The following is a 14,085-nucleotide window of genomic DNA, read 5'->3' on the forward strand; positions in this document are numbered from 1 at the left end:
CAACTATCATGGGAGTAACTGCCTGTGGGATGCTAACATCTAGCATACTGCATTCAGTCTTTCCAAATCTGAGAATGTAGTGTCAGGGAAGCATAAGTATCATTTTGCTGGTGGTCACCACATCCATGAGGTAGATAGCAAGTTTGTGTCCCCCGTGGTACATTGAGCAGTACTAAGACATGACTTTAGTACTCAGTGACTTGCTAGAAAGAACTTAGGATTTGGTGTTGGGAAATACTGAATCATCCATCATTATCTGTGATTCTGGATAGCCTTGTTTGCCTTTGAGAGCTTCAATTGGCTCATCAACAAGGAATGGAAGATCTCAGAGAACCCCAATACATGATTCAATTCAGCAAGCACACACTAAGTGCTGGATTCAAAGGCCCAATATTTGGTGCTGGAGGAGAGATAGGGAAAAGGATGAAACAGGCCAGTTCCTGCCATAAGGAGCTGCCAGTTATGACAGAGAAATAAACATGTAGGCTATAAACCATATGCCTGGTTGAGAAACACTGCAAAAAAAAACAGATGACAGGCTCCTGGAGAGTTAAGGAACATTATGAGTGGAAAGATCCAGCACATCTCAGACAGGTGCCCAGCCCATGGAGGCTTCACCCGTCCACCTCCCTTCCCTTAGTCATCCCAATTGAGGAACACACCAGGGGACTGTTAGTCCTGCCCAGCTTGAAGAGAGCTTGCCTCGAGAACCTCTGACTGCCACATCTCAACACAAGAGCCCCTAACTGCTGAACAATTTATAAATGCAGAAACAGAACAAGAGAGCTATACTCACTTGCCCAAGCCCTGGGGTCATTCATTCCCACCCAGATTGTCCGAATTGAGCAGAGCTTCTCCTTGATATCATCAAAGTTCTGCCCTCTACATAGATTATTGCTCTTATGATCTGGCATTAAGACAAGGGATAGGGTAGGGCAGTGTTTCTTAAGCTGGTTTGCATTCTGGCATCAAACATCTCCCTTGGAAGCACACAGCCAAAGCATCATGTGCTTAATCACAGAAATCTAGCATGTGTGGGAGACATGGCAGGGTCACATATCGACTTACTTCCTGCCATCAGAACTCAGGGGCCAACTTTCTCCTATCCCTGGGAAAGACAGCCAGGGGCAAAGTCTTCTGTGCCCATGTAGATGGGATGCCAGTGCCATTCTCACTGCCTCCTAGATCAAAGGGCTGACCATGTCAGGGCATGCCTGAGGTCCCTGTTGGCACAGGGCAGGTGTTACTCTGAAATCCCCAGTAGGGTTTATTGCGTCCCCAACACCCAGGGTGCATCCCAGCTGTATTAACTCAGAACTTAGAGGTGGACTCTTAGATCTGAACATGTAGCCAAGGTTGAGAATCAGTGTCACTGAGTTTTTGTCTACCTGGAACATTGTGATCAGCTCTTAAAGGTGTACACATTCACACTGGACATAAGCAGTCCAAACCAAATATGGGAGTCAATTTGGCCTAAAAGTTCAAAAGGGAAGAAAATTAGTTTGGCCTTTACTTTAATGGGTTATCTGGGAAATGAGTTACTTTGGGCAGTGGAAAGGGTATGTGAGTGAGGAGACAGGAGGGGAGGGGTCTTGTCCTTGCTCTGCCACTGGATGGTCCCTTGCTCTTCTTGAACGCTGCAGTCCTCAAGTGCAAAATGCCAGAGATTAGACCAGATATTTCTTGAGAATATCTTCAATGCTGGAACATTAGGATGCCAGGAAGTTAACTCCCCTTTCTGGTTCTCCTGTCCTGCACCTCAGTCAAGTGACAGCAACTGGAGCTGGCCCATCTCGGTGTCCACCACTTCTGCTCATCTTCTCCAGAGCTCTTTTGCTGCTCAGCTTTGAAACTAGAATTTCAAACTAGAAAAGTCATAATAAGATTAATGCCCAGCTCTGGCTTTGTTTCTCCTCCCTAGTGACCCGAGCATCCCCAATTAAACACCCGCTGCTTAAGAGGCAGGCTCGGATGGACTATAGCTTTGATACCACAGCTGAAGACCCTTGGGTCAGAATTTCTGACTGCATCAAAAACTTATTTAGCCCCATTATGAGTGAGAACCATGGCCACATACCACTGCAGCCCAGTGTCAGTCTGGGTGAAGAAGACGGGGCACAGGGACACCCAGATGGGGCCTCACCAAAGCTGGACACTGCCAATGGTGCTCACAAAGTTTACAAGTCAGCGGACAGCAGCACTGTGAAGAAAGGGCCCCCTGTGGCCCCTAAGCCAGCCTGGTTTCGTCAGAGTTTAAAAGGTCTGAGGAATCGAGCTCCAGACCCAAGAAGGCTGCCTGATCCGGCTTCATCCCTGCAGCCAACACCTGCTTCCAGGGAGCCCCTGGGGCCACACCCAAGGGCCACCTCCTCCTCCATTAAGCAGAGAATTAGCTCCTTTGAAACCTTTGGCTCCTCTCAACTGCCTGACAGAGGAGCCCAGAGACTAAGCCTTCAGCCCTCCTCTGGGGAAGCCTCCAAACCTCCTGCAAAGCAAGAGGGAGGACGGCTTCCTGGCCTCTCGGGGCGAGGGGCTCCATTCTCTGTGGAGCACAGGTATCCAGAGCAGGAGCAGCTGCCCTCAGGTGTCCCTGCCGCCTCCAAGGTCAGTGATGCAGGTGTGTCGGAGTCTCCTCCCCCAGGGCAGCGGCCCCATCAGAAAACCTTCTCCCCTGACCCTGACCCGCTCTCGAGGCTGCTGTCCACACAAATTAAGGACTCTCAAGGCCCAGTCCTCAAGATGCCAAGCCAGCGGGCACGCAGCTTCCCCCTGACCAGGACCCAATCTTGTGAGACTAAGCCATTTGATGAAAGGACCAGTAAGCTCTACTCCATCAGCAGCCAGGTGTCCTCGGCTGTCATGAAGTCCTTGCTGTGCCTTCCATCTTCAATCTCCTGTGGCCAGACCAGCTGCGTCCCCAAGGAAGGGGCATCTCCAAAGTCATCGTCCAGTGAAGATGCAGCTACAAATAGTTCCGAGCCAGCCTCCTCAGACCTGGGGTTTTCTCTCAAGTGAGTGTCTACACCGGGGTTTTTCTCATTGTCATCACCTTTCTTTCCTTTCTTATTTTTCTTTCTTTTAAAGTTCTATTTACTACTTAGTTTTATTTTTATGATACCAAAGATTGAACCCAGGGGTGCTGTCTCACTAAGCACTATCCCTAGTCCTTTTATTTTTTTTATTTTGAGACAAGGTCTCAATTGTTGAGGCTGGTCTTGAACTTGCAGGCCTACTGCCTCAACCTCCTGAGTTGCTGGTATTACATGCATGTGCCAGCCTCCTGGCCTATACCACTTCAAAAAAATTTCTCATATTTACTATCAGATGTATTAGTTTAAAATTGTTCCTCCTCTTCTGCTGCTGTTCCTCCTCTGCCTCTGCCTCTTCCTCCTCCTTCTTTGAAAATTTAAGTTGGTACATTATAATTAAATATAATAGTGGGATTCCTTGTTACATATTTGTACATGAATATGATATAATTCAGCCTTTTTCATTCTCCAGTTCCTCTTTGTGTGCATGTGCTCACATGTGCACATGTGCGTGCCATACCTCTCCCTTCCATATTAAGGAGAAGGTTTCACAACACCTAGCCTCAGAAAGTGGAGCACAAGAATGGCTCCCTGGCAGATTATCCATGATTTTGGAAGGTAGGCACACATCTGAAAGGTCCCATTCTTAACTCAGATGAAGCTAAGAGATTATCCCTTGGGAGTTCCTGCTGCTCCCCAAAAGGAATTCACTTGTACTCTACTCCTGGGCTCAGACCCTTGGACAGGAAGTTAGGACGCCTGGGTTCTGGCCCCAGTTCAGGTACTGACTCCCTGACCATGAGCAGGTTCCTTCAACGCTTATCCTTAGTTTCCACTTCAGCTGAAATTGAGAGGCGAAGGAGAAGACCTGCTTCACAGAAATGTGAATTGGGCAGAAGTATTTTGGGGGCTTCTTCAGAGCTGGAGCTTGGTCCTCCCTCTTTAACCAGTGCAGTTCTGCATTTGTTTGTGTTATTTATTGTTCTTATGCTACATCAAATTTTAAAATGCCCCAAAGTATTTAGCATCATGCCTGAAATAGAGTAATTATGCAACAAATATTAGCTCTTCATAATATTGCTATTCATGCACTGTGCTCTTTCTTTCTTCAGCCTTTCAGAGCTGAGAGAATATACAGAAGGTCTCACTGAGCCCAAGGAAGCCGATGACAGGGACCATTGTTCCTCTCAGTCTGGTCAGTCAGTCATCTCCCTGCTCAGTTCAGAAGAATTAAAAAAACTCATTGAGGAAGTGAGAGTTCTGGATGAAGCAACATTAAAGGTAGGTTTCTTTTGTAAGTATTTATAGTGGCAAGAGGTTATTGTGGGTTGTTTGGTTACCACAGTTTGGACAAAGGGGAAGCAGCTCATGAAGTTCCCTGGGTCTTGAAGCTAGAGAAGTCAGCTCCTAGTTGCAAAAGTGCATAAAATACAAAGAGCAGTCCCACCTAAGGTGCTATTGGGAGGGTTAGGGTTTGTATTCTAACCTGGCAAGAACCTATAGGGCATCCCAGGGGGGGAAGATTTGGGCTGGCACTGGAGCAGTGAGGGACACTATCCTTTCATCATGTCTGGTCTTGGAGATTCCAAATCAAAGGATCACAGAGCCAGCTGCAAGTCAGGGACTCTGATGGTGCTTGGAGCAAGTGAATTCTTTGACATAAATTCACTCCCTAGCACAGGTTGCAAAACAGTGACTGCCGAGCTCTGGGACCTGAAGGTGTATTTTATTTCATCTGTATGATGATTTTTTTGTTATTGAATTCTAGATATTACAAAACCTAAATCAATATCTGGATTTCTAACTCTATTCTTTAAAGGGAATGATCTAGTAGCATTGGGTCGGTCTTCCTATGTAGTAGCCAACCCTTTAGAGCAGGAAATAAATATTTGTTGGCTGTGATTCCTTCATCTCACATCTACCCATTTTGCTCATTTAAGTGACCTGCTGGCCTCTGTAGGAGCCGGAGCTTAAGACTGCAATTCTAGACCAGAATAGGGGTTGCTGGCTTTGGTCTATACAGGGAGGTTGTCCTGGCTCTGTGGGAGCCCATGTCCAGTCTGGGAAATGCTGTGTGTGTACCTGCATTTGTGTACATGTCTGGATATGCATGTATTCTAGAGAGAGAGGTCACCTGGGCCCCCAGACTGTTGCTACTGTGTCCCACACAGGAGAAGGGAGAAAGAGGGAGCAACCAGCTTCTGCAAAACAGTACTGAATCTTGGGCTTTCTGACCCAAAGTCCTTGTCCTATGAGACATGGTAGAGCTTCATTATCTATCATGCTGGGATTTTAGCTAACTCCATAGCAGCTAGCCCAGTATGTATTAGTGCGGGTACAGATGGGGCAAGGAAAAGAGGAAAAGAATTGTGCTTGCTGCTTTACATACATCTTTTTTCTACTTCTAAACTTCCTCTGAAAGTACAATCTTCTCTATAGATGATGAAACTGAAAGTGAGGTTTGAGGAAGTGACAGAACTTGGAGCCTGGCCCAGCTGAGCTTGATAAAATAAATCAGTCTGATGTTAAAGCATTTATTGAATTGTTCATGCTGCTGCCCTGAGGCATTGATGTGTTTTCATTTGCAGCAATTAGACAGCATCCACGTCACCATCTTACACAAGGAGGAAGGCGTTGGCCTTGGCTTCAGCTTGGCAGGAGGAGCAGATCTAGAAAACAAGGTGATTACGGTAAGTGGGCCAAAGATGGGGGGCGTTTCAGAGCCTGAGGGGATGTCTCTGGGGGAGGAGCAAACTTGCCAGGTTGGGGCCCTGTGCTGGGGAACAGAGGAATGCATGACACCAGGTCACTGGGCAGGCAGTTAGGACAGGATCTTAAAGGAGAGCCAACAGGACCCTCCTTTTCAAGAACCACAGACAGATTACTTGTGTGGGACTTCATATTTAACGCTCATCCTAATCCTCACTTTAATAAAGAAGGTCTCTGGGTACCCAAAACAACTTCAATGTACCCAAATGAAACTGAATCACTTGTGGAGCTTCAAAAATGTGTGTGTGTTTATGATTTTCATACCAGAACATCTGAATCAGAATTTTGCAGGATTGAAGCTCTATTGCCTACATTTTTTTAAGGTTCCAGAGGACATTTTAAAAACTGAAACTACATTTTATTCAATGTCATGTCTCTTCCTTTGGAAATATAGTCCTAGTAATCACTAAGATTTAGATAAGAGTCGTTTTGTAATGCCAGATTCGTGGAATCCCAATAGACCACCAGGAGCCGAATCCGATGAAATCACACAAGAGTCTTTGTTGCAAGCTTGAGCCTGGACTCACAACCGTTTCCGAAGCAGAGGTCCCGAGGAGGGAGCCGGGCCCTTAGTTCAGTGAGGACTTATAGTTTTGTGGGGGATACTCTATGCATCACAACATCACACAGCAAATCATTTCACACCATGGGAAAGTCAAACAACAATTCTTAACATTGATTAGCACATTCACTGGCAGGAACAAGTTGGGTAGGAGTGATTGGTGTAAGAGGGGGATATAGTGGTTTAATCCACAAGGGGTGTATGTGATGAACTACATGGTTTCCTAACATGTTATCAACCACCCAGACTACTGGGGGGTCATCTGGCATCCCAGGTATTCTCCCTGTCCCATGCTGATTGGTGGTTGCTAGGGGGTTGCTATGGGTCCTCACCTAGCCTAACTGAGTCAGGGACACCTGGCGCTGCAGATCTCTCCTGTTATCTGCAGACAAACAATTCAGCAGGGTGGATATGTGCCTAAGAGTGCTCTGTGGTTTTTTCCAAGGACAAGGGTCACGCCCCCTTCCTTGGACAGGCTTTGAGGTAGAAGCTGCTGTTATCTATTTTTTCAAAAATGGAGTCACATCAGTTTCTCAGTTTATGAGCACAGGCGCCTTTTTAGAAGGCTGTACAGTCAGGATTGAAGACCTGGCCTGAGGTACAACACAGATCACCTCATAGGAAGGAACAAAAGGCAGAGCCCTGTAAAAATAGTGGCTTTCCTGCTTTTGCCCACTCAGAGGGTGAGGCTGTTCACTTAGGCAGCTGAGAAGCCAATCTGATGGTTAGTTGAGCACAACGGGCCACAGCTGGAGGAAAGAACAGTTACTGTTCATGCATGTAAATGGCAGTGCACATCCCAGGACTTCAGATCCCATGGTCCAGCCCCTGTTCACAGAGGAACTGCTAAAGCTTGGATGGTGCTGAGAGAGCAACACATCAGTGGACCCCATGATTCTGGTGTGGGCAATCTGATCAGCCCACTGCTCCAGACCAAGTGTGCTTGACCCAGATGATTTCTGATCCTCCTATCTTCATGGAACAGGCAATGACATAGCTGCTGTGTCTCTCTAAAGCTGAGCGTATATAGTTGTCATCTCACAGCTGTGTTGTCTCAGGGTATGTGGATGGTGGTGGGCTCATTTGAATGTCTTTGCCCAGCTGCAATAAATCTTCCAGTCCATAGCACCGGCCACCTTTAAACACACCATATCCCCTTGTAATGGTGATGTAGTACATTTATTTGTTACTTCAGTTGGTCCTGAGTGAGCAGTGACTTCTTTGATTTATTTATAAGTTCTTTACCACAAAAAAGCACATAAAACTAAAAAGTACCTATTTCTGTTATTAAGCACTTGGCTGAACACTATATACAGGTTCCTGATTCTGTAGTTAGTTCCCTTTCAATTTATAGAGAAGGCTCTCTTGTGTTTGAATAGAGCCTGCCCGTGGGAATAGCACTTTGGATCTTTTTCTCTGTCCTTTAGTAGCAATTTCTCTTCACTCCATTTGACCAGCCACTCCTGAGCACTCAAATTCAGCACGCTGAGTGAGCATGTGAGCAAAATTTCCTCTTTCTCCTTCTGCATTTAACAGTTCTCTTCATTTATAGATTTGTAAAAAGAGAACCAAGTATGAGACCATGCGTGACCAAGCACCATGCCCAGTGACCTCAGTGTGCTCACCATCTCAGTGACCTCTTGTCTAAATTAATCTTCCCACATCTTGGGTTGAATAGTTGTTTTATAGAGGAGGAACCTCACAGCAGAAGTTCTGCTTCATGCTGGGGGCTCACAGCCTACGAATTCTGGCATTATCTGACCACATAATAGAATTTTCTAACACCAAAACCACTTCAGAGACTAAAGTGCTTGTTCACATCATAAAAAAGTAAAACAATCTGAAGCCCCTTTAAGTGAGTGCCCATCAATCCTTTTAATTATAATTTACATCATTAAAGAGGGCAAGGCAAAGACATTTTGTTTTAATCCTGCATATTTTTGCTAAAAGTGATCAAGAAGTGACTAATGTCTAGACTGCTTACGATGGTGTATATCAAATATATCCTGCAGAAGATGGGACCAGAGAGAGCATTTCTCTATGGAGAAAGGGTTTTTTGTTGGAACACTTTGGGCAATCACCATATCATAGTGCCTGTTCTTAGAGATCTATGCAAATTTGCATTGTAGTGTTTCTAATGCCTTTAGAGAAATAGACATTTTCAGAGTTTTTTTTTAAATTTTTTGCTTAATTCAGTATTTTTCAAGTTTCTTTGATCTTAGAAACCCTTTCTTACTCATCACCTATTAACATGCCATATAATCAGAATTCAAGGGAAGTAGTTTGGGAAATGCTGATCTAGGACAGGTAAGGCAGAAGATTTCCCCGGGAATGTCCATGAAGATTGTAGTGATGTGGTCCTCGGCATGGTTCTGAGAAGAATTCTGAAGGCTCACCAGGACGTTATTGCAGGTGATCTCTGCTATGGGTAGAGGACAAAGGGAAGCTAGCCCCTGTGCCAGTAGCTCTGATCTAGGACACAATTAGTGTTGGTTTTCTTTGGCATCAAAAATCCCTATAGAGTTGACTGCCTGACAAGTTCAGATCCTCTATCAATATGGATCTGACTTCCTGATTTCCTTTCATTTACTCAGGTTCACAGAGTGTTTCCAAACGGGTTGGCCTCCCAGGAAGGGACCATTCAGAAGGGCAATGAGGTTCTTTCCATCAATGGAAAGTCCCTCAAAGGGGCCACCCACAATGATGCTCTGGCCATCCTCCGCCAAGCTCGGGACCCAAGGCAAGCTGTGATTGTCACAAGGAGGTCAACTCTGGAGGCCACCCTGGATTTGAACTCCTCCACTGACTCTGCAGCCTCAGCTTCTGCAGCCAGTGACATTTCTGTAGAATCCAGTAAGTTCTCCCCACTCAGTGGAAGCTTTATGGACCATATTGCCTCTGGCCACTTGGGGCCAGTCTAGGTGGGGATGCTTAGCAATTTGTGGCCCCAACCACATGTGACCTGCCTAGTATCTTGTGGAGATGTGTCTCTTGTGTTCACGAGTGTGTGAACACAACACCAGCGGGTCATCCACAGCTTGGGAGTAGAGCAGCCTCTAACAAGTCCCTGCATCTTCCTCAGCAGCAGAGGCAACAGTCTGCACGGTGACACTGGAGAAGACCTCTGCAGGGTTGGGCTTCAGCCTGGAAGGAGGGAAGGGCTCCCTGCATGGAGACAAACCTCTCACCATCAACAGGATTTTCAAAGGTGTGGTATAGGCTTTTTGAATGCTCTCCAGTTTCATGGGCACTTTCTGGTGACATTGGTTTCCCATAACCCCATTTCCTCTTGAGAGGCATGCAGATCCATTTAGGGCTCAGTTCTGCCTTTCAACCTTTACCCCTTTGCTCAGATAGCCCCTTAACCCCTCTGTTTTACTAGGTCCTTGTTTTAGTCAACTTTCTCACAGCTGTGACTAAAAGATCAGACCAGAACAATTTTAAAGGAGGAAAAGTTTATTTGAGGGCTCACCGTTTTATGTCTCAGTCCATAAACAGCTGACTCCATTCCTCAGGGCTCAAGGTGAGACAGAACAATATGGCAGAAGAGTATGGCGGAAGGGAAGTGGCTCACATGATGATCAGGAAGCGAGGGAGAAAGAGACTCCACTCTCCAGATACAAAATATATACCCCATAATCACACCATTAATGAACCACTTCCTCCAGCCACACCCCATCTGCCTCAAGTTGCCACTCAGTAATCCCATTGCAGATTGATCACTGATTAGGTTAAGGTTATAACCCAATAACTTCTTCTCCAAATCTTTTTGCTTTGTCTCACCTGTGTGTTTTTGGGGGATACCAAATCTAAACCATAAAAGTCCTCTTGCAACTGAGCCCTGGGCTTGGTTCAACTTAGCAGAGCCAAGACTAGACTGAGGCAGATGAAACCCTGGCCTGAGGTTCAAAATTTAATGGGGCACCAAAATACACAGTAATCAAGATCAATACAATTTCAGTCCTTCCTTTCTTCCTTCCTTCCTCCCTGCCTCCCTCCCTCCCTTCTTTCCTTTCTTTCTTCCTGGGGTATTGGGGATTGAACCCAGACACCCTGTGTCACTGAGCTATACTCTCAGCCCTTTTTATTTTTGAGACAGGGTCTCCCTAAGTTGCTGAGGTTGGCCTTAAAGTTATGATCCTTTTTGCCTCCGCCTTCTATATCACCAAACCCAGCTCAATGCAAAATTTCAATTAATTAATTAATTTTGCAATCTTTGGGAATTAAACCTAGGGCCCTGAGCATGCTAGACAAGTGCTCTGTCATTGAGCTATATCCCCAGCCTTCAGTGCAATATATAAATATTTTTAAAATCAAAATAATTTTTAAAAATTCATGTTGATCAAAATACAATCAAAGTCTGGCTTTGAACCTGCTCCACTTGACCTTACTGGCCTTACCCTAGTCCTAACTCATCAGTTCCCACTTTTACTTACAATTTTGATATTTTCTTCACCATAGATTGGGGAGGACTAAATATCCCATACATTCCTGTAGCCTTGGCCTCTGTCTCCAGCCCCAGCATTGGCTTTCCACAAAGGGATGCCCCTGCAGGGACGGTGCTCTCTGCTGGCTTACAGTCAGGGTGGGGAAGCCAAAGGGTGGGGGTGCAAGAGTATTTGACGTGGGTGTCACTGGGTTTGGGTTTTCCTGTGAAAATCATGAATGACCTAAAGCTGCTATATAAATCTTCCCTGAATTCTTTGCTACTCTTCAACTGGAAGCCTATGCACCACAGGGCAAGATGTTGTGAGACCTGAACACAGGAAAGGTCTGGGAGTTAGTTCCAGCTCTGCCTCTGAGTTGCTGGGTGACCACTTCTTCTTATCCAAAGGAAAAAAAAATAAAATAAAAGAGGCAAAGAGGTACAGGTATGTGTCTGAGAGCTCTTAGAACTGGGTCCCTAAGGGCCTCCCAACTCTGCTCTCTGTCCTACATGGATCCCTGTGGCCAACTGGTTTTATTAGAGGAATCTCTGTGGCAGCTATGAAAACCCAGAGGGTAGGCTGAGGTGTATATGATGATTCCCCCAGAATCCATGTTAATTCCAATTCTGAGAAAGATAATTTGAACTTTTTCAAAGGTCAATTTGGAATTAGCATGGGGTCCAAAGTCAACAGAGTCAAAAGACTTGGACCCATGAACTTGGTTCCAATGCTAATTCTTCTCCTTAGAGTAGGATGAGCTTGAGCAAGTCAATTCACCATCCTGGGCCCATTTTCTCCTATGGGGATAACTAACCAGCTGCAAGGTACTAAGGGATGTGGATGCTGGAGCCAGAAGTTCTGGGCTTCAATGCAGGTTCAACCACTTTAGCAGTTTTGAAGCTCTGAAAGAAGCACTTTAGTCTTTGGTTTCTTCACCTATAAAAAGGGAATAGTAAAGGCATATGCCTCATAGGATTACTGTCACCAATGCAAACCATTAGCACAATGCCCATCATAACAATTAACCAAAATAATTTAGCTATTTTATTATTTTGTATTCTTTTTCATTATTTGTGAAGGTCATGGTGTCAACTGGGAAATTTATAAACTGTATAAAAAGTCATGTTTCCACATGCAGCTTTTGAAGAGTGGGTACCATACAGAATTATGTCTTTCTTACATGGGCACAGAGGCCTTCTACATGCTGCTCAGAGCCAAAAGCCCATGAAGACTGCCTCATGAAAATCTCACCAGCTCTGTTCCTGTACCGCCCAGTACTGTTCTCATAAGAAAGGGAGACCAAAAGCAAGGGGGTGGGATATTGGCTCAGTGTTCAAGGGAGGCATCGAGGAGGACTTAGCACCCTAGAGTCTTCTGTGAACTGTAGAAGTCTCACTAACCGGGCTCTGGCTTGGCGCTGCCTGGAATCTCCTTCCTCTGGGAATAGCAAGGGCTGCAGTTTTCTAAAGGTCACAGAGAGCTGGAGCCTGGTGTCTAAGTGCTGAGCCACCATTTTATAATATTTCCTCATTTTGGAACCACCACCAAACTTCCAAGAAATGGGTGTCTCATTCTCTTCTCAGCTTTCCTGGCTCCTTGGAGATCACAGGTAGAAGTAACTTCTCGTTTTGTCCTATCACCAGTCGAGCCCATTATAATGTTCTTCTCCCTTGTTTCAGGGGCAGCTGCAGAACAAAGTGAGATGGTCCAGCCAGGAGATGAAATCTTGCATCTGGCTGGCACTGCTATGCAGGGTCTCACACGGTTTGAAGCCTGGAATGTCATCAAGGCACTGCCTGATGGACCTGTCACTATTGTTATCAAACGGAAAAGCCTGCAGTCCAAGGGGACCACAGCCACTGGAGACCCCTAGACAGGGCACCAACTCTGAAGCCAAAGCCATGAGCACACAGCTCCCATAACTGCTGATTCTCAGGGTCTCTGCTGCCCACCCCACCCAGATCAGGGAAAGCACAGGTGTGCTTCCTGGGTATTGCTGCTCAGGTCCAGACCTTCTGGAAAACAATCCAGCAAGAGGACTGTCATCAAAATAAGGCAGAGTCACGCTGGGGTGGCTGATACAAACTGTATACTGTATATATATGAAGTTTAATGATAATGTTGTGGTGCCATAATAAAATGGATATATTACAATTTGATCCGATACCCATGTCCTGCTGTGCAAAATCTTATGAGTATTATAACTGTGACAACCTGCCCCATAATAGCAACATTTGTTTTTATCATGATTCTGAAGTGTGGGCAGGCCTTGGCCAGAGAGCTCACCTCTCCCTACTCCCACTTGGCATCAACTGCAGCAACTCAAAGGCTGGAAGTCTTTGACCGTGTGAAGGATCATTTCATAATACATCTGGGAGTTGTCTGCCTGGGGATGCAGATGGGCTTTGGCCTGAACATCTACAGGTGGCCAACGCCTGTGGCATGGGCTTCCTTATAACACAGCTTCTGAACTCTCTGGGTGAGCATCCCGGGAGTGCAAGAGCCAGGTAGAAGCAGCATCTTTTTTATGCCCTCATTTCAGGAGTCCCATAGCATTGCTTTCCCTGTAATCTGTCAGAGCTGGCACACATCCACCCAGATTTATAGGATATGAAAATATGGCCAAGGCCACATTTGGAAAATAAAGTCTTTCACACAAAACATTTGTTTTTGAATAAGTGATCCTAGTCAAGGAAGGTGTCAGGTGATAGAGCCAGTGAGCAGAGCAAAGGTGAAACTCATGGTGTGGAGAGGTGCACCAACAGGATGTACCACCATGTATGTAAGCATAAGATAAAAATGGCTACCACCTTCCTATCATATGCCAAGCACTGTGTTTGATATGAAATGGTGTTTAGTAATCACAGCACCTTGTACAGCATGGGGTTCTGTGCCACTCTATTGATGAGGGCACTGAGACTCAGGGATAGTAAGTAACTTGCCCAGCTGTGAAGTGATCAGAGAGAGATTTGAGTCCTCCAGTGGTTTGGGAGAGATAAATAATAGGCTCTTAGATTTTTGAGGCCAAAATTTCTGTAAGTTTGGGAAAATACCTCTGAATACCCGACCAATGGGTGTTACCTTTGGTCATCGCTGAGCACCTGATTGCCAAACTCAAGACAAGACAATGAAACTTTGAATTAGCATCACCCAGCATACTTTGACCAGGTCTAGTCCAGAATACCAGCTCCTCCTGAGCTTCTGCTCCTACACACTGAATGTGTGGGGGAAGGCCTGACAAGGATCACAGATAAAACACAAAGTAGTTTATTCCCAGGCCATAATCCATGGGACCATG

At 45.6% G+C, this 14,085-nt stretch overlaps 1 protein-coding gene across 3 annotated transcripts in view; it reads left to right on the top strand.

Annotated features, from left to right (window-relative positions):
* Il16 (interleukin 16) overlaps window positions 1-12,951 on the top strand; it is a 121,123-nt gene extending 108,172 nt beyond the window's left edge. Inside the window, exons 14-19 of one of the 3 annotated variants that reach the window (XM_040274556.2) lie at window positions 1,922-3,011; window positions 4,142-4,310; window positions 5,618-5,719; window positions 8,955-9,213; window positions 9,443-9,568; window positions 12,467-12,951. In XM_040274556.2, coding sequence (XP_040130490.1) covers window positions 1,922-3,011; window positions 4,142-4,310; window positions 5,618-5,719; window positions 8,955-9,213; window positions 9,443-9,568; window positions 12,467-12,660 — 1,940 coding nt within the window. In that variant the 3' untranslated portion in view covers window positions 12,661-12,951. The remainder of the gene's footprint in view (window positions 1-1,921; window positions 3,012-4,141; window positions 4,311-5,617; window positions 5,720-8,954; window positions 9,214-9,442; window positions 9,569-12,466) is intronic. The other 2 variants (XM_005320207.5, XM_040274558.2) reach the window with 2 other exon arrangements.
* Window positions 12,952-14,085: the final 1,134 nt, after the last annotated feature.

This window comes from Ictidomys tridecemlineatus, chromosome 5 (assembly GCF_052094955.1).
Source record: "Ictidomys tridecemlineatus isolate mIctTri1 chromosome 5, mIctTri1.hap1, whole genome shotgun sequence".
NCBI lineage: Eukaryota > Metazoa > Chordata > Mammalia > Rodentia > Sciuridae > Ictidomys > Ictidomys tridecemlineatus.